The 25767-nt window shown below is 44.1% G+C and overlaps 2 protein-coding genes across 17 annotated transcripts in view; both read left to right on the top strand.

The window, feature by feature from the left end:
- Positions 1-9211, top strand: part of METTL6 (methyltransferase 6, tRNA N3-cytidine) — a 16300-nt gene extending 7089 nt beyond the window's left edge. For 4 of the 16 annotated variants that reach the window (XM_086399706.1, XM_086400106.1, XM_086399619.1 and 1 more), the window contains 2 exons: positions 6300-6441; positions 8901-9211. In XM_086399706.1, the coding sequence (XP_086255832.1) occupies positions 6300-6441; positions 8901-9082 (324 nt within the window). In that variant the 3' untranslated portion in view covers positions 9083-9211. Of the gene's footprint in view, positions 1-5306; positions 6461-6730; positions 6785-7323; positions 7541-7710; positions 7780-8900 lie in introns of those variants that run through there. The other 12 variants (XM_086399445.1, XM_086399356.1, XM_086399777.1 and 9 more) reach the window with 9 other exon arrangements.
- A 5894-nt stretch (positions 9212-15105) lies between these two features.
- LOC147378876 (uncharacterized) lies at positions 15106-22874 on the top strand. Its single transcript, XM_086400593.1, has 4 exons — positions 15106-15185; positions 21138-21249; positions 21456-21749; positions 22512-22874. The coding sequence occupies exons 1-4, from the start codon at positions 15156-15158 to the stop codon at positions 22604-22606; spliced, it is 531 nt and encodes a 176-aa protein (XP_086256719.1). The 5' UTR covers positions 15106-15155; the 3' UTR covers positions 22607-22874.
- The last annotated feature ends 2893 nt before the right edge of the window (positions 22875-25767 follow it).

Genomic DNA, 25767 nt, shown 5'->3' on the forward strand with positions numbered 1-25767 from the left:
CTGTCTTAATTCACAGTCTCCCTGTTCTTACAAGGTGGGCTGTGTAGTCGATGTATGAAGAGAAGTTCTCCTGTGTGAAACATCCACCTTAAATTCTGTTTGGCTTAGTGGCCATAGCTTGCCTTGGAGCAGCTGCTGGGATCTGTGGAGCCCTGTGGTAAAGTGAGAGGGAGCAGGGGCCCCCACACAGGAGCACACAGTGTGCCTCGAGTTAAACCTTACTTCCCGATGTAGGCTGCTTCCTTTACCTCTCTGAGCTTCCGTTTCATTACCTGTGGAGTGTTGAGATAATGGTTCCTAGATCTTGGGATTTGGGGTAGATTACATGAAGTGTGTTCTTAGTGCCCAGTGCAGTGCCTAGTAGTGGTGAGTGCTCTTAAAAGTCAGCCATGGTGATTGTTGTCTCTCGCATCGTTGCTGTTAGAACTCAAGCTGCCGCAGCTACCAGCAGGCTGCTGCAGCACTCAGGGAGTGAAGTCGAACTTCTCAGTCATGGGACTCGAGACAGGCCACCTTATCATCCTTCCCTTTGATGGTTCAGGTGAAAGTAAAGGATTGAGAAAGCTGGGGAGTTAGACAGCTGGAAAATGGTGGGAGTGGTCAGAGGGTGACTTGCATGACATTGAAAGTATTGCCTTCACAGTATGGGCAAGACTTCAGAACATTACTGTGGGAGTGAGTGATTAAAAGGTGAAGGACAAAGTCTTTGAAAGGGAGGAGCTCAAATCATTGAATCCAGCATGTTTGGAAGGGTAATTCCTGTGTATGTTGAAATTCATTGGAGTTAAAAATGGAGTAGTGTATGGATAAGAGCATAAACCAGAAGATACATTCATCATGAAATTGAGGGAAATGACCCTGGAACTAATAGATGCCCTTGTGGCTCAGTGGTAAAGAATCCATCTGCCAATGCAGGAGACATGGGTTCGATCCCACATCTGGGTTGGGAACGTCTCCTGGAGCAGGAAATGGCAACCCACTCCAGTATTCTCACCTGGGAAATCCCATGGGCAGAGGACTCTGGCAGGCTACAGTCCATAGTGTTACAAAAAGTCGGACACGACTTAGTGACTGAACAACAACAATAATACGGGGTAGTGGGTGATGGTATGATCTGATGACAGGGGGTTCAGAGCTGAAACTTGAGGGCAGAAGGGGGGATGCACAGAAAGGAGCAGTGGGGGGGCAAGGAGGACCCTGCCCCATCCCCACGCTTGGTGGCACTAGGGCCACGGGAGAAAACACGCCTGCTTGAGAGGTGGCAGGGAAAACTGTGTCCTCAGGGGGCAGTCAGGTTGTTAGCACTGGAATGTGAAGGGAGCATTCAGGATACCAGTGATTTCACTGATGAAGGTTCCAGGGACTAGGAAGGAGCGGGAGACAGGAGTAAGCAGTGTCTGGGACTTCGTGGGGATGACACTGCCCACTGTCAGTACTGTTCATCATGCCAGAGGTTCCAGTCAGATGGAAAACAGCAGAAAAAGAATGAGAAAGAAGTAAAACGTTGTTTTCAGGTAGTATAATTGTCTAATGAGAAAATATTAAAGAATATTAATATTAAAGAATTACACAGATATAAGATGAATGTACTCAATGCCACAGAATTGTATACTTTATTTAAAGAAGTAATGTGCACTGTGTCATCCTGGTCCACTTCGTGTTATATTTTACCCTTTTAAGTTCGAGGTTTTTGGTAGACTTTTTATTTTTGGGGGAAAATTGACAAGTTGATTCTAAATTTACATGAAGGAATAAAAAGTCAAAACATTCCTGAAGAAGGAGATGGGGCGATTTATACCTTACCAGATATAAAGGCTTATTACAGCTACAGTTATTAAGACAGATGGTATTTGCAGAGGAACAGAAAAATTGACAAATGGAATATGATAGCTTAGAAGTAGATCCATGTATGTATGGAAATTTGATAGTTGATAGAGGTGACATTGGAAGATCCCTGGGGAAAGGACTGCTCAGGAAGTGATTCTGGGACCATTGGTGGTCCATGTAGGAAAAATCCAAAATTGTTTTCTGCTTCACATCCTTATACAAAAGTCATGTATGGATTTAAAGGTGGATTTAAAGACTTAACTGGAAAAGACAAAAGTGTAAGCCTTTCAGAAGAAACTATAGGAAAAAAACTTTGACTTCAGAGTGGGGAAAATTTTCTCAAAGACTAAAAAGCATTCTATGCATGAAGATGATATAATAAAATTAGGAGTTTGTTTTCTTCAGACAATTAAGATGATACAAAGAAATTAGAGAGACCAGGTGGGAAAAGTAACTTAAAATCTACTCAGCTGAGGGCCTTCCCTGGTAGTCCAGTGATTAAGACTCCTCACTTCCACTGCAGAGGGGCCTGGGTTTGATCCCTGGTCCTCTCTTTGGAGAACTAAGATCCCACATGCCACTCACTGTGGCAAAAAAAAAAACACAAACCTATTCAACTGACAAAGATTAGTATTTCAGAATATATAAAGAATTCTTGCGTAACGGTAAGAATGACAATGGAAAAACAGTCTTTTTATAGAAGAGGAATATACAGATAGTAAGTTAACGTATGATAACCCAGGAAATGGAAAATAAAACCTTAATGAGACACTATTAGATTATAATAAAGTCCAACGGAGCTGAGTATTAATGAGGATATCCCTCTTCTTGATTTAAATGAAAAGATATAGCATATTGTGTGTATTTTAGTAATAATGAAATGTTATGTTAAAACTAAAACAAAACACTGACTTGAGCTGGCTCAGTCCATACCTGGCCTGTGTTGTAACCTTTCATATGCTAATAAGTTCCATTTCAGCCTCTTCCTGTTTTAGCCCCCAATAGAATTCCTTTTTCAGCTGACCTGGAATGAGTTCACAGCAGCAGTGTGAGGCCACCATACATGGTGACTGGTTCATTAATTGGATATCATGTGCTTCATCAGGAAGTTAGCGGAAGAAGCAGTCTCTCACCCTCTGACAGTCAGACACCCTTTGGGCAGCTCTCCAGTTTAAACAACCACAGAAACATGCTGTTCATGGTAGAGCTAATTACTGTAGGATGGTAACACTGGAGAAATTTTAAAATCACTTAATTTTAAACTGAATGGGAACCTTAAAGTTGGGTTCCCTCATTTTTGGAATGAAATGGTAAAGTAAAAATCAACTAAGTTTGTTATTGGAAGACAGGATTTTGGTCTTCCCTGTACCACTAACTTGCCTTGAAAGCCCAGGCAAATCACTTGTGCTCTGAGCCTCACTCACCAAGAGAGGGTCTGACTGATCTCACCCGCCATCTTTCTGGAGCTGCCCGGAGGACGAGAAAACCCAGCAGAAGCACAGTCCTGCCTCAGAGGAGGTGTTAGTGCCGTAATTTCTGTCTTATGGACGAGAAAGCACATTCAGAGGATGAAACAACTTGTTTAGGGTCATTCAGCCAGTTAACGGAAGAGCTGGCCCATGGATCAGGAGTTCCCAGATTCCTGAGCGACAGTCCCATGCGGCCTTCCCTTCCTTCTGAAAATAAGTGAGTCTCATACAAATTAAAGTTTTCAGATTGTTTTCTTCTTAGTCACATTTCTGACCAAAGTAAGAATGTCTTTATCCAGTCAGTCAATCAGTTCAGTCGCTCAGTTGTGTCCGACTCTTAGTGACCCCATGAATCGCAACACGAGGCTCTTTATTGACAGTATTTTTAATGCATGCTAATGTTTGCCGGGGTCTAGCCCCAGCAGGATCCAGGGGTACCCTCAGAATGATGGCGTTGGCGATAAGGAAAGTAAAAGGGAGAGAAAGAGGCTTGATCTTCCTTGGTTTACACAGAAAGCCAATAAAGCTCCTAGCATGGAACTTGCTCTGTTCACAGAGGTCGCAGGCACCCTCTCGGTGGGGTGAGGACGCAGGACGCCCCCTCCCCGGTAAAGATGCAGGGTGCCTTCCCGATCGGGTCTTAGAAGCCTAGGCAAAAAAGTGAATTCAGAGAGCCCCTGTGCCCCAAGGAGTCATCCTGAAAGAAGAACAGAGAGAGAAAGAAAGAAAATGAAAGAAAGATTGACACAGGGAGACCAAGCTTTGGTGAGCGAGGCCCATAACTTTATTTTCAAAAGGAACTTTTATACCTTGACTTGTACTTAGAGGGAAATGAAAGATGCAGAGTCATGCAGCGTCGACCCAAACGTTACATCTGTTTTGTCTTTATCGAAACCAGGATTTTTTCTGCATACCTTTTCCATAAACAATGTTGTATACATTATCTTCTGGCCTTGGAGGCCTGTGGACATTTTATGACCGTTTTTTGATAAAGCCTGCTCAACCAGAAAACTTATTTTCCCTTGAAGTGTTTTTTCTCTATATTTCTAATCTATGTCAGCCTCAGAAAATGCTAAAGGTGAAGTGAGTTACAACAAAGAAAGAACCAATTAGCTCCAAGGTCTGATGTGGTTAATTCTAAGGCTGCTGCTTGTTTTCCTTACGTTCCAACTATGTTAACCAGTGCACTCCCCCGTGCACAATGGATAAGGGGTATGGGCACTCGGCAGCAAGCATTGGCTCAACAATGAAATCCTACACCAGCACCACTCTAATAGTTTTTAACTCTTTGAAAGGCTCTATATTTTTAGAATGTTTTAGGCAGGCTTCCCGTGTCTCTCATGGTTGGGAGGCTGTGAACAATCACATGCGTAGCTGCAAGAGTCTGGATAAACCTGTCAGGCAAGCTAGAAAGCCATCAGAGGGGTTTGAATTGAAACACTCCTATCATGCCCAGGATTAGAGCCCTAAGTTGACTTTTTCCAGAAAAAGGTGGTCGGGGATAGCCCCCTGTTAATGTCAGAAGAGTTGGTGAAAGGCACAAAATAGTAAGACAGATAGATTCCGGTTTTGGGGTAGATGCTCGAGCAGATCCAGAGAATCCCTCGAGTCCTGATCCACCTTTGCCTGTCAGGTCCTCTCCGCATGACCTTTGTCATGGGTGGGACTTCCTGTGGTGGCTCCCGGCAAGTGTTGATAAGAATTCGCTGTGAGAAAATCTGCAGCACACTTGGAAGTAGTATGGACAGTCTTTCATATTCTATTCAGGAAGAGGAAATATCAAATTACCTCAGATATCTACTGTAGTAGGTAGTGTATGTCATGTTTTAAAGATTATCTTGCTGATGCAAACAGTAAGAATATACTTAGTAAAATCAATGCCCCCTTTTGAAGACCACTCTCACTTGGTAATGTTACACAGTTTGAAAGAATACCCACTTAAAAAGCAAGTGTCAAAGCAAGTACCTTGTTCTTTTCATTCTGAAAAGCATATGGCTGTTTGCTTTGTAGGAGAGGAGCAGTTACACTGTGCTGTGCAGATTTTACCTTCCAGTTTTTGAAACGTCTGCTCTGTGACAGCTGTTTCTAAAGGCTGTGGTAAGGGGCTCCCACCGGTGCCTGGCACATGCCCCTTCTCTACACACCACACTGGCCTGTGGGCCCTCTGCCTGAAAGCAAGAAGTGCAGCAGCAGGGGAGAATGGGTAGTGTTACCCCTCCCTCCCAGCCTCTCTGGTGTTGTCAGGAGTGAGGACGGAATTGGACTGACACTCCCGCTTCCCGTCGCTGCCCGGGACTAACAGATATCCCCTATCCTCTCGTGATGCCTCTGACCCAAGTATGAGCTCGGACTCTGCTGTTAGCAGCTGCTGTATGATTGTGGGCACATAAGCTGCTGTATGATTTTTCTGCTACCAGTTTCTTGGTCTCGGGATAATCACACTTTTCCTCTAGAATTGTATGAAGACCTAGTGAGAAAATGTCTGGTCAGCTGTAGAGGGCTTAGTGTGGTGTTAGCATAGTGAGCAAGCCATACAGAACTGCATGCAGGAGCCCAGAACTGACACACAGGCTGAGGAAGGCCAGAACATCAGTAAAAAGCCAGAACGTATTGATTACATAGATATTTAAAGAAACAGTTTGACTTACAGGGTCATGGATTAGGAGATGGCTAATACAATGATGGGAGAATGTGCTAATACTTTAGTGAGGGTACTTTTTTCCCTCTGATGTCTTCAGCGTTTTATTTGTGACACTGGACCTCCGAGGGTGCTCTCCTCAGAGCTCAGGAGGTAACCCCCCCAGCGCCTGGGACTCAGCCAGGCCTTACAAACCTTTGCTTGGCAGGGCCTTTTCCTTCGTAGTGCAGGCATTTCAGTCTGTCCCTTTTTATCACTGTCACAAATGTAAGTTATTCTCATCTGTAAAATAATCAGATTTTATTTTATAGTAAGTTCTGTCTGACTGGGTCCCCGAGTTATGTGCAGCCTATTTTGTTTTGTAGGTATTAAAACCAGGCAAAAGTGTCTTGTTTCGCGACTATGGGCTGTATGATCATGCCATGCTTAGGTTTAAAGCCGGGAGCAAACTTGCAGAAAACTTTTATGTTAGACAAGATGGAACCAGATCATATTTTTTCACGGATGGTAAGATTGCTGGAATCTGTCACGATGTCTGTTTCCTTGATTGCACTGTTCTTGTGGTACTGCGTGGGTGGGGGTGACTGGACTCCATACACAGGCGCACGACCCTGAGCCAAAACCATTCACACACACCACTTACCGCGTCAGCTGTGAGCTCACAGGCTGTCTAGTGAGGGTGTCCAGTTAGTGAACCGGGTCAGTGGAAACGCTCTGCTGCGCCATGTGGATGAGGCCAGGAGCTGTGTTGGGAAGGCTGGGAGGGCAAACCAGAATCTTCACTTCGTTCCCTCAGAAAGCAAGCGAATAGGACAGGATAGTGCCTTGAGATTACTTGAGTTTCACAAAGGTAAGAGACCTTTTTTTCTATAAAAGTGAGACTTCTTAAGTACACAAGCTTGCTAATAGAGGGGTCCTTAAAAGGTCATTTTTTATAAGAAAACAATCCAAATGTTGAATATGATTTTAGTATTTTGAACATTAGTTTTGAGCCTATTTTATACAGGCGCACCTTGTTTTATTGTGCTTTGAAAATACTCTGTTTTTCACAGATGGGAGGTTTGTGGCAGCCCTGTGTTGAGCAAGTCTATTGGCACCACTTTTCCAGTAGCATTTGCTCACTTCATGTCTTGGAGTATTTCAGACTTTTTCATTAGTATTATATTTGCTATGGTGATTTGTGATCAGTGACCTTTAATGTTACTGCTAAGACTCACTGAAGACTCAAATGATGGTTAACAATAAAGTATTTTTTAATTAAGGTATGTACATTGTGTTTTTAGACACAATGCTATTGCACAGTTAAAAGACCACAGCATAGTGTAAACATAACTTATATACACTGGAGAACCAGAAAATTTGTGAGGCTCACTTTATTGCTTTTTTCAGCTTTATTGCGGTGAACTGAACCCACAGTATCTCTGAGGTATGCCTGTAATATGAACCATAATATAATTACCTTCTTAAGCTCTAATTTTTACATTTGTTACTTCTTGAAATATTCTCTTAAACTCAAAAATAAAGCTAAAAATTAGTGATTACCATTAAGACTACAAAAGCATGAAAATATACAGTGAAAATTAAAAATTTGTTTTAATGTTTTGGATTCATGAAGTCTGATTAAATCAATTATAAATAATTGAGAAGATGTAGTAATATCTACAAAGTGCTTCAAAGTACATTCTTTGGAGTAATGCCTTTTATAAGAGTCACATAGCCATTCTTCTGTTTCACTTAACATGTAGTGATGTGTTACTCGGGTTAACTTTTCCTTAGGCTGTCACCATCAGATGTTTTTTTTCTCTGCACCCTGTTACCTGACTGCCCTTCGTCATGTCAGGATAGGTGAGGAGCTTGATGTAGACAGATTGAGTACACACACACACACACACACACTGTATGAGTGCATGCACACACACTGAGGGAGTGCACACACTGTGAGTGAGCGCACACAGTGAGCACATACACTGTATGAACAAACACACGCTGTGAGTGCACACACTGTATGAGTGAGCGCACACACTGTGTGAGCACAGAGTGAGCATACACACACTGAACACATACACTGTAAATGAGCGCATATACACTGTATGAACACTGAGTGAGCACACATACACTATGAACACACATACTGTATGGGTGCACACACTGAGCACACACTATGAACACACTGTGAGTGAGTGCACACTGAGTGAACACACATTGTGAGTGAGCACACACTGAACACACTATGAGTGAGCACACATACTGAATACACACTGAGTGAGCACACACAGACTATATGAACACACACACTATAAGCACACACTGAACCCACACTGAGTACACACAGTGAGCACACACACTATGAACACACAGCACACACACTGTATAAGTGAACACACTGAACACACTGTATTAGTGAACACACATGCTGTATGAACACACTATATGAGTGAGCGTGCACACACTGTGAATGAGCACATACATGCTCTATGAACACACACACTGACCACACTGTATGAGTGAGTGCACACACTATGAATGCACATACACGCTGTATGAGCACACACACGCTGTATGAGTGAGCACACACACTGTATGGACATACGTTGTATGAACGCACTGTACGAGTGAATACACACACAGTGAGCTCACACACACTGAGCGCGCGCACACTGAGCACACACACCCACTGCATGAACACACATGCTGTATATGTGCACGTACACTGTGAGTGCAGGGTCTGGGCCTGTGCTGCTGGTAGGGAGTCCCGATGGGTCGAGGAGCGTGTGACAGTGACAGGTTGGTGAATGTCTTGGTGATTGGGAGTTTCTGTTGACGGAGAAGTAGGAGTGTGTCAGCCCCCAGAGCAGAGCCTTCTTACCCCTCGCATTGAGGTGCTCTCAGCCCCCCGCTGCACTGACTCTTGCTCAGGGTACAGTGGCATCCAGACTGCGAGCACTGCTGATCTGCTTGTCTTCCAGAATTCCTGGCGCGGCTCTTTCTGGACACAGGTTACGAAGAAGAGGTGAATGAGTATGTGTTTCGTGAGACGGTGAATAAAAAAGAAGGACTGTGTGTGCCGAGGGTTTTCCTTCAGAGCAAGTTCCGAAAGTCTCAGAAGAACCCAATTCCTGTTACCCCCGACCTGGGCCATGAATCCTGACATTTCACTAGGTTGACCTCTGTGCCTGTCCTTGACGAGCAAAATTTAAAGTCACTCTTTATTTTGTGTATTTTTGTATTTTAACTTTTTTAAAAGAATGTGTATACAAATAAAAATACAAATATAATAGCAGTGCCTGAAAAGGAAAGTTTTATGGTGTAATGTAGTAAGATTCCACGTAGAAATGCATAAGGGCCCTGAGCACTTGAGGAGATCCATGTCATTCATCGTTCCTGCAAGTCTGAGTGTGCCACCAAGCAGTGTGTCAGACAATCCCGTGGAAAAGGAGGCCAGATAGACCAACGTAACACCTCCAAATGTATTTTTAGCTTGAAGAAGTGCTCTCTTTTTCCACTGTCTCATATTTTCCCATTTTCCTCTGCTTTGGTTCATTTGTGTGCCACCTCAAGACCAATGTCTACAAATTCCATTTCTGCTGCGTCTCAAGAACACCCCATGCCCCTCTGCCTCATTCTTGAGACCCTTCACACGTCACCTGTCCCCACACCCCTCTGGGACATGGGGCGGGGGCTGCTAGGTCAGGACCGCCATGCCCAGTGCTGAGGTGGCCTGTGGGACCCTCCATAACCTGTTTCCTGTGTGACAACTTTTACTTTGTATAATCAGAGTTCTTTTGGCCTGCCAACAGGAGTTGATCCTGGAAACCTTTATGTTTCCATTTTTGCAGAAAGCTCTTGATGAGAACATGTCTCTAGTGTATTTTCTGGGCTGCCCACACAGCCAGCCAAGGCCCTAAAACCCCAGTCACCTCTGAGAGGGGGTGGCCCCCACGGGGAGGGGCTGGACACAGTCATAAGTATTCTGTGCAGTGAGCTCCTGGAGAGGAGAGGGACACACGGTGGGCTCAGAGAGCGTGCTCACCGGGGGTCGGCCATCTGCCGTCTCTCCCTGACTGGAGGGGTCTTGACGGGCAGGAAGCAAGAGGGACTGCTGACTGTACCTGGTGTGTGGCTCTGTCTGTTCTCTCCCCTTCTTTTGAAGGCTGGAAGGTGGCTAGCCCAGCTGAGAGCAAAACTGAGGAGGGCTTAGTACAGAGTTGTCCTTTGAAATCAACCTGTGAAGAAACCAAGGGGAGAGCGCTCACAGGCCTCGTTAAGCAAGGGGCAGCCCCAGCCCCAGAGCAGCTGGTTAGTGGAGTGCCTCCACCAGCCCCAGGCTCCCCCTCCCCAATCCAGGCTCTTCCCTCTTTGTCCCACACCCTGCTTCAGCCCTGGCATGCCGCTCAACGCCCCCTCCTCAGAGCCCCTTTAATCCTTTTCCTCCACTGCTTCCAACCAGCGTCACTTGGCTTTTAATGGCTGAGCTGGATAAAGGCAGCATATTTGAAGTAGGAACTGGAGAGCAGTGGTGGTCGGGTAAGGGTGGGCTTTTGTCATCGGAAGTCATTGTGGCCTTACTCTGTCAGAGCCTTGGATTCCTTCCTTGTAAGTCCTGGGTAACTGTCTTGAGACCTGCTGGAGGTTGCTGACCCAGCCCACCACGCGCCCTGGAGCCAGGAGTGGACCTGAAGCACACTGAGCAGGCTGACAAGGACCTGGCTCTAAGAACAGGCCCCTCTGCCGGTGGTCGGCCTGTGAGCAAGGTACACGGTTTCCTCCAAGCACAGCTTGGAGCTGTCTCCATCCTCAGGAGCACTGATGGCCCCAGACTCCTGCCCCGTAAGGGAAAGGCTGCACATTGTGCACTGGGGATATTTAAAGCTGGCCTGAGGACACATGCATCTCTGACACTGAGCCAGGTAACCTCAGTGACCCCACCTTACTATACATGGGTTGTAAGATACAGTTAACTGAATGAGGAGCCGTTAACTGGGAATGAGTGTCATGGTTTGGGCTGGTAGACTGGGGTAAGAGAGGATAAAAGCTGGCCTCAGTTCTCTTGCCTCAGTTCCCATGTCCCTTCTCCCTGGGACCCCTCCATTAATGCACCCCAGACAGACAGAGAAGCAGGGTCTTCTGCAGGTTGGGTGCCCGGAGGACCCAGGAAATAAGGCCACAGTTGGTTTAGTAGCGAAACTCTGTAACAGCATTTGCTAAATCATAGACTGCCAAGAGTCAACCAATATTGCCTTGTCTTCACAGGCAGGAAATAGCCCCAGAAAGGTAGTGAATACTAGTTTATAGTGCTATAGAAAATAGCACAAGTACTATCTCCCTCTAGAGTAAGGTGTATGCTATATATAGTATAGGATATTATACTACACGTGTGTGCTAAGTTGCTTCAGTGTGTGTGACTCCTTGCAATCCTATGGACCATGGCTCACCAGCCTCTCATGTCCATGGGATTCTCCAGGCAAGAATACTTGAGAGGGTTGCCATCTCCTCCAGGGGTCTTCCCAAACCAAGGATCACACCCACGTCTTTGATGTCTCCTGTGTTGCCCGGTGGGTTCTTTACCACTAGTCCTACCTGGACAGCCCATTATACTTCGTACATACACACACTGTATACCATATACAGTGTATATACAGTCAGCAAAACAAGACTGGGAGCTGACTGTGGCTCAGATCATGAACTCTTTATTGCCAAATTCAGACTTAAATTGAAGAAAGTAGGGAAAACCACCAGACCATTCAGGTATGACCTAAATCAAATCCTTTGTGATTATCCAGTGGAAGAGACAAATAGATTGAAGGGATTAGATCTGATAGAGTGCCTAAAGAACTATGGACAGAGGTGTGTGACACTGTAAATGAGACAGTGATCAAAACCATCCCCCAGATAAATGCAGGAAGGCAAAATAGTTATCTGAGAAGGTCTTACAAATAGATGAAAAGAGAAGCAAAAGGCAAAGGAGAAAAGGAAACATGTACCCATCTGAATGCAGAGTTCCAAAGAATAGCAAGGAGAGATAAGAAAGGCTTCCTAAGTGATCAATGCAAAGAAATAGAGGAAAACAATAGAATGGATGAGACTAGAGATCTCTTCAAAAAAAATTAGAGATATCAAGGGAACATTTCATGCAAAGATGGAAACAATAAAGGACAGAAATGGTATGGACCTAAAGGAAACAGAAGATATTAAGAAGAGGTAGAAGAACACAGGAAGCACTATACAAAAAAGATCTTCAGGACCCAGATAACCATGATTCTGTGATCACTCACCTAGAGCCAGGCATCCTGGAGTGTGAAGTCAAGTGGGCCTTAGGAAGCATCACTATGAACAAAGCTAGTGGAGCTGACAGAATTCCAGCTATTTCAAATCCTAAAAGATGATGCTGTGAAAGTGCTGCACTCAATATGCCAGCAAATTTGGAAAACTCAGCAGTGGCCACAGGACTGGAAAAGGTCAGTTTTCATTCCTATCCCAAAGAAAGGCAATGGTAGAGAATGTTCACACTACCGCACAATTGCACTTATTTCACATGCTAGCATAGTAATGCTCAAAATTCTCCAAGCTAGGCTTCAACAGTACAGAACTCCCAGACAGGCTGGATTTAGAAAAGGCAGAGAAACCAGAGAACAAATTGCCAACATCAGTTGGATCATAGAGAAAGGAAGAGCATTCCAGAAAAGCATCGACTTCTGCTTCGTTGACTATGCTAAAGCCTTTGACTGTGTGGATCACAACAAACTGCAGAAAATTCTCAGACATGGGAATGCCAGACCCCCTGACCTGCCTCCTGAGAAACCTGTATGCAGGTCAAGAAACAACATTAGAACTGGACAGGGAACAACAGACTGGTTCCAAATTGGGAAAGGAGTCCGTCAAGGCTGTATATTGTCACCCTGCTTATTCAACTTCTATGCGGAGTACATTATGGAAAATGCCAGACTGGATGAAGCACAAGCTGGAATCAAGATTGCCGGGAGAAATATCAATAACCTCAGATATGCAGATGACACCACCCTTATGGCAGAAAGCGAAAAGGAACTAAAGAGCCTCTTGAAAGTGAAAGAGGAGAGTGAAAAACCTGGCTTAAAACTCAACATTCAAAAAACTATGATGATGGCATTTGGTCCCATCACTTCATGGCAAATAGATGGGGAAACAATGGAAATAGTGACAGACCTTATTTTCTTGGACTCCAAAATCACTGCAGATGGTGACTGCAGCCACGAAATTAAAAGTTGCTTGCTTCTTGAAAGAAAAGCTATGACCAACCTAGATACATATTAAAAAGCAGAGACACCACATTTCTGACAAAGGTCCGCCTAGTCAAAGCTATGGCTTTTCCAGTAGTCATGTATGGATGTGAGAGTTGGACCATAAAGGCTGAGAGCCGAATGAGTGATGCTTTCAAATTGTGATGCTGGAGAAGACAGTGAGAGTCCCTTGGACAACAGGGAGATCAAACCAGTCCACCCTAAAGGAGATCAGTCCTGAATATTCATTGGAAGGACTGATGCTGAAGCTTAAGCTCCAATACTTTGGCCACCTGATGCGAAGAGTCAACTCATTAGAAAAGGCCCTGATGCTGGGAAAGATTGAAGGCAGAAGGAGAAGGGGACGACAGATGACGGGACGGCTGGATGGCATCACTGACTCGGTGGACGTGAGTCAGCAAAACTGGACGTGGAACAACAGACTGGTTCCAAATAGGAAAAGGAGTACGTCAAGGCTGTATATTGTCACTCTGCTTATTTAACTTATATGCAGAGTACATCATGAGAAATGCTGGGCTGGATAAAGCACAAGCTGGAATCAAGATTGCTGGGAGAAATATCAATAACCTCAGATATGCAGGTGACACCACCCTTATGGCAGAAAGTGAAGAAGAACTAAAGAGCCTCTTGATGAAAGTGAAAGAAGAGAGTGAAAAAGTTGGCTTAAAGCTCAGTATTCAGAAAACTAAGATCATGGCATCCGGTCCCATCACTTCATGGGAAATAGATGTGGAAACAGTGGCTGACTTTATTTTGGGGGGGCTCCAAAATCACTGCAGATGGTGACTGCAGCCATGAAATTAAAAGACACTTACTCCTTGGAAGGAAAGTTATGACTAACCTAGATAGCATATTCAGAGAAGGCAATGGCACCCCACTCTAGTACTTTTGCCTAGAAAATCCCATGGACGGAGGAGTCTCGTAGGCTGCAGTCCATGGGGTCGCTAGAGTCAGACACAACTGAGCGACTTCACTTTCACTTTTCACTTTCATGCATTGGAGAAGGAAATGGCAACCCACTCCAGTGTTCTTGCCTGGAGAATCCCAGGGACGGGGAAGCCTGGTGGGCTGCCGTCTATGGGGTCACACAGAGTTGGACACGACTGAAGCGACTGCAGCAGCAGCAGCAGATAGCATATTAAAAAGCAGAGACATTACTTTGTCAACAAAGGTCCGTCTAGTCAAGGCTATGGTTTTTCCAGTGGTCATGTATGGATGTGAGAGTGGACTATAAAGAAAGCTGAGCGCCGAAGAATTGATGCTTTTGAACTGTGGTGTTGGAGAAGACTCTTGAGAGTCCCTTGGACTGCAAGGAGATCCAACCAGTCCATCCTAAGGGAAATCAGTGCTGAGTGTTCATTGGAAGGACTGATGCTGAAGCTGCAACTCCAATACTTTGGCCACCTGATGCAAAGAACTGACTCATTTGAAAAAACCCTGATGCTGGGCAAGATTGAGGGCAGGAGGAGAAGTGGATGACAGTGGATGAGATTGGCATTGCCATTGGCATCACCGACCAATGGACATGAGTTTGGGCAAACTCCAGGAGTTGGTGGTGAACAGGGAGGCCTGGTGTGCTGCGGTTCATGGGGTCACAAAGAGTCAGACAGGACTGAGTGACTGAACTGAACTGAACTGAGGAAACTTCAGGAGATGGTGAAGGACAGGGAAGCCTGGCGTGCTGCAGAGGTTGCAGGGTTGGACACAACTGAGCGACTGAACAACAACATACCATAGGCAATACTATATGGTACTATTAATTTCTTTTGAGTTTTTATGTCTACTGCATGCAACAATTCTAATTGTATTAACTCTATTTAGAATATGAACATCTGGGTTTAAGTCCAGGATGCCCCATTCAAGTAGCCTGCTTCTTCAAGCCTTGGCCTTCATGTTTCTAGGACTGAGATCCTGCTACTTGCAGCATGGGACTGCTACCAGGACTAAATGAGTGCTTTGTTTACTGTAGAGTTACAGGTAAGTTCTCGTTATTTCTGTTAGTTTTTATCGCCTAAGAAAATGACTTAATCCACACTCTTGAAGAAGGCTGTCAATATTCGGTCCTACAGGACCCTTTGAAAGGGCCTGGGATTTGAGTGAACCACCACTAGGTGGCGATAGAAGCCAGATAGTCCCACTGGCCTTCCTCGCCCCGATCCTAATTGCATTTGAAGTGTGTCCATTTTTGTTGTCTTTGAAGAGGAAGGGCAAATCTTACAAACACGTTTTCTAGGTCAACTTTAGCTCATAAGATCAATTTTTGCCTCACTGTGGGGATGAGAAAGCAAGGGTGCTTCTATCCAGCATTCATTCTCCGTTGCCTGCTTATGACAACGTTTTTAGGCAATGGACTCTGAAGTGGTCTGCAGGGCCTCTTCCTCATTCGCAGCTGGTTCTGTGGACTTGCTTTCGTGATTGGGTTTAAAGCAGGAGAGGGAACCGCGTTGTGGGCCCTCGTTTGCCTCCCGCGTCATTCAGTTAAACTTTGACAGCCTTCGGCTCCGTATTTCACAATCGTCCAATAAGGGAGGGGAAATCATGAAATAAATTATGTCCACCAAGAGAGAAAAACGCTCCAGGACCAAGTTTGCTGTTGAGGAACAAATATTTAACAGAAACTTAAATAGGCTCCACTACCGAAAGCAAAAATAAAATCAGCTGTGTTTTTTTTCTTTCCCTTCATTTTTGCTGTCTGCCCCCCTCCTACGTATGACATTTCATTGGATGGTGTTCAGTAGGTGCTAGCTGGACAGAGAGCCCCGCGGGGTCCCTGTGGCTGAAGCACAGGGTTGGAAGGGAGGAGAGTGCGGTCATGTGCTGAGGGGCAGCCCCGGTCATGTCTTCACTAAGCCAGAGCAACAGAGAGGAACCCAAACCCCCACAACACCAGAGGAAAGAGGAACAGGAAGAAAGACTACCGGAAACCCGAGTGCAGCAACTGGCATCACTTAGAAAGAGCATTTCTACACGTTCACAGCAGAAGCATCGTCTGCTGCAGTCTGGGATGGCTGTAGAGATAAGAACGTGGCACACAGCTCCTCTGGGATATCTTACCAAGCACATCGAGAAAAATATCAAGACCATCAAAACTAGACAATTCCCAGAGGAATTATAACTGTTAAAAATACAGTCAACTCTATTGAATCACAGCAAGATTCTCTGTGACTCACCTCCCAAAGTAATGGAAATAAAAAGAAAAATAAACAAGTGGGACCTAATTAGCTTTTGTGCAGCCTAGGAAACTACGAACAAGGTGAAAAGACAACCCTCAGAGTGGGAGAAAATGAATAATGAATGAAACAACCGACGAAGGATTAATTTCTAAAATATGCAAACAGCTCATAAAACTGAATACCAGAAAAACAGTCCAACAGAAAGTGGGCAAAAAGACCTAAACAGACTTTTCTCCAAAGAAGACATACAAATGGCTAATAAACACATGAGAAGATGCTCAACATGGCTCATTTCAGTTCAGTACAGTTCAGTCACTCAGTTGTGTCCGACTCTTGGCAACCCCATGAATCGCAGCACGCCAGGCTTCCCTGTCCATCACCATCTCCTGGAGTTCACTCAGACTCACATCCATCGAGTCGGTGATGCCATCCAGCCATCTCATCCTCTGTTGTCCCCTTTTCCTCCTGCCCCTAATCCCTCCCAGCATCACAGTCTTTTCCAACGAGTCAACTCTTCGCATGAGGTGGCCAAAGTATTGGAGTTTCAGCTTTAGCATCATTCCTTCCAAAAAATACCCAGGGCTGATCTCCTTTATGATGGACTGGTTGGATCTCCTTGCAGTCCAAGGGACTCTCAAGAGTCTTCTCCAACACCACAGCTCAAAAGCATCAATTCTTTGGCACTCAGCTTACAGTCCAACTCTCACATCCATACATGACCACAGGAAAAACCATAGCCTTGACTAGACGGACCTTTGTTGGCAAAGTAATGTCTCCGCTTTTCGATATGCCATCTAAGTTGGTCATAACTTTTCTTCCCAGAAGTAAGCGTCCTTTAATTTCATGGCTGCAGTCACCATCTGCAGTGATTTTGGAGCCCAAAAAGATAAAGTCTGACACTGTTTCCACTGTTGCCCCATCTATTTCCCATGAAGTGATGGGACCAGATGCCATGTTCTTCATTTTCTGAATGTTGAGCTTTAAGCCAAATTTTTCACTCTCCACTTTCACTTTCATCAAGACACTTTTTAGAGAAATGCAAATCAAAACTACAAAGAGATATCACCTCACACTGGTCAGAATGGCCAAAAAGAAGCACAAATAATAAATGCTGAAGAGGGTGTGGAGAAAAGGGAACCCTCTTGGACTGTTGGTTGGAATATAAGTTGATATAGCCACTATGGAAGATGGTATGGAGATTCCTGAAAAGACTGAGAGTAGAACTTCCCTTTCTCTTTTCACTTTCCTGCATTGGAGAAGGAAATGGCACCCCACTCCAGTGTTCTTGCCTGGAGAATCCCAGGGGCGGGGGAGCCTGGTGGGCTGCCATCTATGGGGTCGCATAGAGTCAGACACGACTGAAGCGACTTAGCAGCAACAACAGCAGAACTACCATACGACCAGCAATCCCACTACTTGGTATATACCCTGAGGAAACCAAAACCAAAAAAGGTGTGTGTACCCCAATGTTCATTGCAGCACTATTTACAATAGCTAGGACATGGAAGCAACCTAGATGTCCACCGACAGATGACTGGATAAAGAAGCTGTAGTGTATACACAATGGAATATTACTGCTGCTGCTGCTGCTAAGTCGCTTCAGTCGTGTCCGACTCTGTGTGACCCCATAGAGGGCAGCCCACCAGGCTCCCCTGTCTCTGGGATTCTCCAGGCAAGAACAGTGGAGTGGGTTGCCATTTCCTTCTCCAATGCATGAAAGTGAAAAGTAAAAATGGAGTCACTCAGTCGTGTCTGACTCTTAGCAACCCTATGGACTACAGCCTACCAGGCTCCTCTGTCCATGGGATTTTCCAGGCAAGAGTACTGGAGTGAGGTGCCATTGCCTTCTCCAAATGGAATATTACTCAGCCATAAAAAGGAACACATTTGAGTCAGTTCTAATGAGGTGGATGAACCTAGAGCCTATTATACAGAGTGAAGTAAGTCAGAAAGAAAAAAACTAATATCCTATAAAAATGCATGTGTATGGAATCTAGGAAGATGGACCTGATGAACCTATTTACAGGGCAACAATGGAGAGGCAAGACAGAACTTATGGACATGGGTCAGGGGGGAGGGTGGGAGGGATGAATGGAGAGAGTGACGTGGACGCGCACACACACCACCTGTAAAACAGATAGCCAATGGGGGCTTGCTGTGTGACTCAGGGAACTCAAACTGGGGCTCTGTAACAACCTAGAGGGGTGGGAAGGGGTGGGAGGGGGAGGGGGTTCAAGAGGGAGGGGACACATGTACACCTATGGCTGACTCACGCTACTGTGTGGCAGAGGCCAACACAACATTGTGAAGCAGTTTTCCTTTGATTAAAAATGAATATTTGGAAACCAAAAATATATAGTCAACTCTAATTAGAAATAATCATAAATAAATTGAGGCTCCTTCTTCCTATGAAAGGAATAGAGCTTGAGAAAGAAAATTCCATGCTGGTAAAGAAATGTTCAGATTTTTTTTTTTCAATTATAGCTAATGCTTTTTCTTCTTTATACTCTTCTGAAATGTCCCTGTTTTCTGTAATGAGCATATATTGCTTCTACAGTAAGGGAAAAAGTGATCTAGTCCTCAGAACTCCATTCAAAAACCTCTTGGGTTAAATGAGCTTAAATCCTTGTGACAAATCTGCTAGAAAAACCTTTTCAGCCTTTGAGATTCTTATTGACCAGGAGCTAGAAGACACCTCCCAGGAGTAAGAGATTGGATGTCTCTCTCAGGACAGTCTTTTGCTCCCAGTGCTCTGGAGTCTTGGAGAGGGAGTTTTCATTTGCTGGTCTCAGCTCTCCCTAGCTGCTTTGAGTTTGGAAATGCATATTCTTCAGTCCCTTGGGGAAATTTACTTGAATTATTCATTTAATTATTCCTCACTTCTAAAACAAACACACATGTACCCCACCTGTGTTTTCTCTCTTTCTGGAACTTTCATTAGGAAAACGTCGAGCTTCCTGAACTGATGCCATCATTTTGCAACCTGTCCTCTCCTCCTCTGCCGTCCTCTTTCTCAGCATTTTGCTTTCTGGGAGATCTTGCTGACAATCCTTTCATTGAGTTTTTAAATTTCTGCTTTTATAATTTTAATTTCCAAGAACCCTTTTTTATTCTTTCAATGTCCATTTTAAAAATAGCAACTGAGTCTTATTTCACAGAAGTAATGTCCTCTCTGATCTAAGTCATACACTCTGCACAGGGGCAGTATTGTCTCCCAAAGGAGTAAAAATCAGTGTTGGTCAAAAATGTTAGATATTGCAACAATTTGTGTCTCTCCAAAATGCAATCCTTTTTATATTGTTCATGGCATTCTCAAGGCAAGAATACTGAAGTGGTTTGCCATTCCCTTCTCCAGTGAACCACATTCCGTCAGACCTCTCCACCAAGACCCGTCTATCTTAGGTGGCCCCACACGGCATGACTCATAGTTTCATTGAGTTAGACAAGGCTGTGGTCCATGTGATCAGACTGGTTAGTTTTCTGTGATTATTGTTTTCTCAACCCTATTTGACAAAATCATATTCTTCAATATTTAATTTTTCATTGGGAAAAAATAAGTTTTGATTCTAATTTTTCTCCTTAGAGGTGAGGTTTTTCATCTCCCTGTATAGGCTCTGTATTAGTCTGGATTCTCTGGAGAAAGCGAACCAATATATATAATATATATTGTATGTATAATAATATATATATTTATAATTATATAAATATATAATATTTATTTGATCAGTGTTTTATTATAATTTTGTTATTTGATTTTATCCACACAGTTAGATGTTCTTTGTCTTCTCAAACAAGTGAAGACATTTAACAGACAGACAAATGGATGGATTTGGGGGGTTTATTAAGGATAATATAAACTGTTAGCAAAACAAATAAGTGTCTGCCATTGAAGACGAAAAAACAGGAGGGGAATAGAGGAATTCACGACAAAGCAAAGAGATGGGCAATTTAAAAATAAATGAGAGAGAGAGGTTGGTTTACTATAAGGAGTTGGCTTACACAGTTATGGAGGCTGGGAAGTCCAGGATCTACAGTTTTCAAGCTGGGGGCCTCGGGGAGCAGATAGGATAATTTCAGTCGGCTTACACGGTTATGGAGGCTGGGAAGTCCAGGATCTACAGTTTTCAAGCTGGGGGCCTCGGGGAGCAGACAGGATAATTTCAGTCGGCTTACACAGTTATGGAGGCTGGGAAGTCCAGGATCTACAGTTTTCAAGCTGGGGGCCTGGGGAGCAGACAGGATAATTTCAGTCTGCGTCTGACAGCCTGAGAAGCAAGACTGTTGATGTTTAAGTTCAAGTCTGAGTCTGAAAGCGGGAGAAGACCAATGACCCAGATACAGACAGGCAAAGAATTCTTTCTTACTCAGGCTTTCATTCTGCGCAGGTCCTCAGCAGATTGGGTGAGGCCTGCCCACACGGGGAGGGCAATCTGCTCGACTCAGCCTACTGATTCAAACGTTGGCCTCATCCAGAAACACCCTCACAGACACACTCAGAAATAATATCTAACCTATCTGGATGTTCAGAGGCCCAGTCATCACCCTCCATTTACTTTTTTTTTTCCTTTCCTGTTTTGGTCTCTACCTTTAGAGGCTTTCCTCAGATTTGTGGTGATCCTTGGTTTTCCATTCGTATTTTAAAACGGAGCTAAAAACCTGCTGAGAACTTTGAGCATCAGGGGGAGTTGACGATGTGGGCTTCTCTGTATGGCAAGCCACCTGTTGCCTTATGTAACCCACGTTTTTGTATCTTTAGGTCTCTCCAGAAAGTATCTTCCAGTATGTGCCTAGAAGATACCGTCCTAGCTACCCGTGGTCTGGGAGCCAAGCCAGTGAGGAGTGGGGCGGATCTCAGCCCTCAGTCCCCTGTGAGAATCTCTAGCATCGTGCTGTCTTCAGGCCGGTGCCCCGTCCCCACGGCTGCTGCTGTGCCTTTATCCAGAGACTTGTGTTTTCAGCCGTTTAGTCTTGTTGCGGGCTTGGGGCCGTGCAGTGGTCTGGCTGTGTGAACATGGGGAAGGGTTGGGGTTAGAGACACTCTCTAGTGACTATCACCCAGTCCTTCTGTTTTCAGTCCCGTCTGCACCCACACTTCTGGAAACAGCTGGTACCACCAAGTACAGGCCACAGAGCCTGTGGGAGTCCTCAGCGCAGGCCGAGCTGCTCCTAGCCCTTCCTCACCCTGGGCCTCAGATTCAGCGAGTCATCTACGAGTCAGCGGCTACTCATCCTTCAGTGTTCAAGCCCCGCCACGTTTTATCGTCTCTGTGTGGTCTTGTGCGGTACAGGGTCCTTTTGCGGTACAGGGTCCGTCATTTAGACGGATTTCCAGGAGGAGCTGGAGGAAGTCCCTGTGTGTATTCTGCACGTGAGGACTGACTTACTCGTGGGCTGGGAAGGAAAAGGTAGCACACGGGTCGGTGGACGGGTTGAGCAGGAGGCAGATGGCATGCTGGCCGAGGGTAAAGGGCCTGGCAGACCTGGAGGGGCAGAGACAAGGTGGGGGAGCTGAATCTCGTGGCGCAGCCTTAGAACTTAGGAGAGCTCCATTCAAGGTACTGCCTCGGCAGAGTCCAAAGGTGTTGCTGAATCAGGATCAGAAAGCGGCTTCAAGCCGTATCCAAGAGAGTGCATCAAGGACCTTAGAAATAGCTGTAATTTTATTCAATTAACTTCATTTGTAGAATTCTTTCCTGAGAAGAGAAAGTATAGAATATACATATAATATATATACTTTCCTAATAAAAGTTACTATATATACATAGTATTACTGTATATATGGTATATATAATGTACAGGCTATTATATATAGGCTTATTTCACTTAGTATAATGTCCTCAAGCTTCATCCATGTTGTAGCATGTGACAGAACTTCCTTCCTACTTAAGGAAATAAAATAAAATTCCATTTTATGTATATACCACACTTTGTTCATCTATCTATTGTTATTCTGGTTCAGTCACTAAGTCATGTCCGACTCTTTGTGACCTCATAGACTGCAGCCTGGGTTTAGACTGTTTCTAAAATTTATAATCTCTAATATTATAAAAATGCTGCTAATGAATGTCTTTGTGGAAAAAGTCTATATATATTATTTATATAATATATATACTTCCTCTTGCTTTTGCAGATGCCATTGTGCCGAAGCACAGCCACCCCCAAGGACATATTGTTTGCGTCTTCTTTCCTGCAGTAACAGCAGAGTCTATCGCCAACAAAGCCTAAAATATCTACTCTCTGGTCCTTTAAGAAGCAGTTTGCTGACTTCTGATCTGAATGACTAGTAGAAGAATGGCTAAGCCAGTTAAGGGGCATCACCCCAGTTTACCAGCTATTTTTTAACTGGTAAAGAAAAAAAACCCAAATGTACTATGTTAACCATTTTTAAGTGTACAGTTCAATAGTGTTACCCATACTCACATTGTTGTGAAATAGAGCTTCATCTTGCAAAACCGAAACTCTCTACCCATTAAATATCATTGCCCTTTCCCCAGCCTTGTATCCTGCTCTCTGTTTCTATGAATTTGAATACTTTAGATACCTCAGATGAGTGGAACCATACAAGTTTTATCTCTTTGTGCCTGACTTACCTCACTTAGCGTAATGCCCTCAAGCTTCATCCATGTTGTAGCATGCGACAGAACTTCCTTCCCACTTAAGGAAGGAAATAAAATTAGAATTCCATCTTATGTATATACCGTACTTTGTTCATCAGTCAACAGGTATTTGGGTTGCTTCTGCCTTTGGTTGTTGTGAGTAATGCTGTTGTGAACATGGTGTACAAATATTTCTGTGAGACCCTGCTTTTAATTCTTTGGCTATAAATTCAGAAGTAGAATGGCTGGATCATACGGTAGTTCTATTTTTAAGTTTCTGAGGAACCTCAGTGCTATTTTCCACAGCAGTTGTACTGTCTCCCCTTTTTACTGAAGTATAGTTGACGTACAGCATCTTGTTAGTTTCAGGTGGGCAGCACAGTGATTTGACATTTATATGCAATACAAACTGATCACCATGATAAATCTAGTCACTATGCGTGCGTGCCATCGCTTCAGTTGTGTCCGACTCTGTGAGACCCTGTGGACTGTAGCCCGCCAGGCTCCCCTGTCCATGGGATGCTCCAGGCAAGAGTACTGGAGTGGGTTGCCATGCCCTCCTCCAAGAATCTTCCCAACCCAGGGGTCAAACCTGCATCACTAACATCTCTTGCATTGGCAGACAGGTTTTTTTCCCCACTGCTAGCACCTCCTGGGAAGCCCCCTAGTAACCATCTGCCACCATAAAAAGTTACTACAATGGACTATGCCCCCTATGCTGTTACATACATTACAGCCCCCTAAGTCATTTATCTTATAAGTAGCAGTCTGTACCTCTTAATCCCCTTCACTTCTTTTGCCCAGCTCCCCGCCTGCTCTCCTCTGGCCGCCAGCAGTTTGTTCTCGTATCTAAGAGTTTCCGTTTTGTTGTACATGTTTATTTCTTTTGTTTTTAGATTACACATATAAGTGAAACCATACAGTGTTTGTCTTTCTCTGTATGACTTACTTCACTTATAATAATACTAAGTGAATCCATATTGTCACAAATGGCAAGTTTTCCTTTTTTTTTTTTTAATGGTAATATACCCTTGTGTATACAGTTAACCCTTGAATAACCCCAGGAGTTATAGGCACCAACCCTCTGTGTGGTTGTAAATCCATGGTGGTCCAGTGGTTAAGAATCCACCTTGAAATGCAGGGAACACGGGTTTAGTTCCTGCACCGGGAAGACGCCACATGCCGAGGAGCAACTAAGCCCGTGCTCCACAACCGTCCTGTGCTCTGGAGCCTGCGGCCGCAACCACCAAAGCCTGCGTGCCTAGAGCCTGTGCCCACGAGAAGAGAAGCCTCCAGAATGAGAGTCCCGCACCCCGCAGCTAGAGAGGAGCCCACGCTCATGGAACGAGAGATGTGCTCCTGCAGCAAAGACCCAGCACAGCCAAAAGTAAATTTTAAAAATCTGTGTATAACTTTGATTTGGCCCTCTATATCCACAGTTCAACCTACAGGTAAGTCTACAGACTCCACCAACTGTATACTGTACAGTAATAGTTATTTATTGAAAAATTGTGTAAGTGGACCCACGCAGTTCATCCTCATGGTTCTCAAGGGCCAACTGCATGCATCGCCCTCTGTTCGTGTATGGATGGACACAGGTGGTTTCCGTGTCTTGGCTGTTGTAAATAGTGCTGCAGTGAATGCAGAAGTGCATATATCTCTTTGAATTAGTGTTTTCATTTTTTTTCAAATAAGTACCCAGAAGTACAATTGCTGGATCATATGATAGTTCTAATTTTAATTTTTTGAGGAATCTCCATACTATTTTCCATAGTGGCTGCACTAATTTATGTTCCCACCAACAGTGCCTACAGGTTCTGTTTTCTCTGCAATCTTGCCAATACTTTGTTGTCTTTTTGATAACAATATAATAGATACTAACTTTCTGACAGGTGTGAGGTGGTATCTCCTTGTGGTTTTGACTTGCATTTCCTTGATGATTAGTGATGTCTATTCATATGTCTATTGACTATCTGTATACCTTCTTTGGAAAAATGTCTATTCAGGTTCTCTGCCCATTTTTTAAGTATTGTTTTTCTCAAAGTTGAGTTGTGTGAGTTCTGTTTATGGTTTAGCCATTAAAGCTTTATTGGACACATTGTTTACAAATATCTTCTCCCATTCAGTTGGTTGCCTTTTTAATTTGTTGATGGTTTCCTTTGTTGTGCAAAAGCTTCTTAGTTTGATGTAGTCCCATTTGTTTATCTTTGTTTTTGTTTCCCTTGCCTGAGGAGACAAATCCAAAATAATATTGCTAAAACCAGTGTCAAGGACATACAGGCTATATGTCCTATGGCTTCAAGTCTTACATTTAAGTCTTTAATCCATTTTGAGTTTATTTTTGTATATGGTGTACGATAGTAGTAGAGTTTCTTTTTTATTTTCCTTTTTTTTAAATTTTTTGCATGTAGCTGTCTAATTTTTCAGCACCATTTATTGAAGAGACCATTTCTTCCCCTCCTTCCTTTGTTGTAAATTAACTGATCATGTCCATGTGGGTTTAGTTCTGAGCTGTCTGTTCTGTTCCATAGATCTATGTGTTTCTGTGCCAGTGCTATAATTTTGATTATTAGAGCTTTGTGGTATAGTTTGAAATCAGGGAGTATGATACGCTCAGTGTTGTTCTTCCTTATGATTGCTTTGACTATTTGGGGTCTTTCACAGCTCCGTGCATATTTTAGGATGATTTGTCCCACTTCTGTGAAAAAGGCCATTGGTGTATTTATAGGGGTTGCATTGAGTCTGTAGATTGGTTTAGGTAGTTTGGACGTTTTAACAGTACTAACTCTT

Source organism: Bos grunniens, chromosome 1 (assembly GCF_055505025.1).
Source record: "Bos grunniens cultivar Pamir isolate PY7600 chromosome 1, Bosgru_T2T1.0, whole genome shotgun sequence".
NCBI classification, from domain to species: domain Eukaryota; kingdom Metazoa; phylum Chordata; class Mammalia; order Artiodactyla; family Bovidae; genus Bos; species Bos grunniens.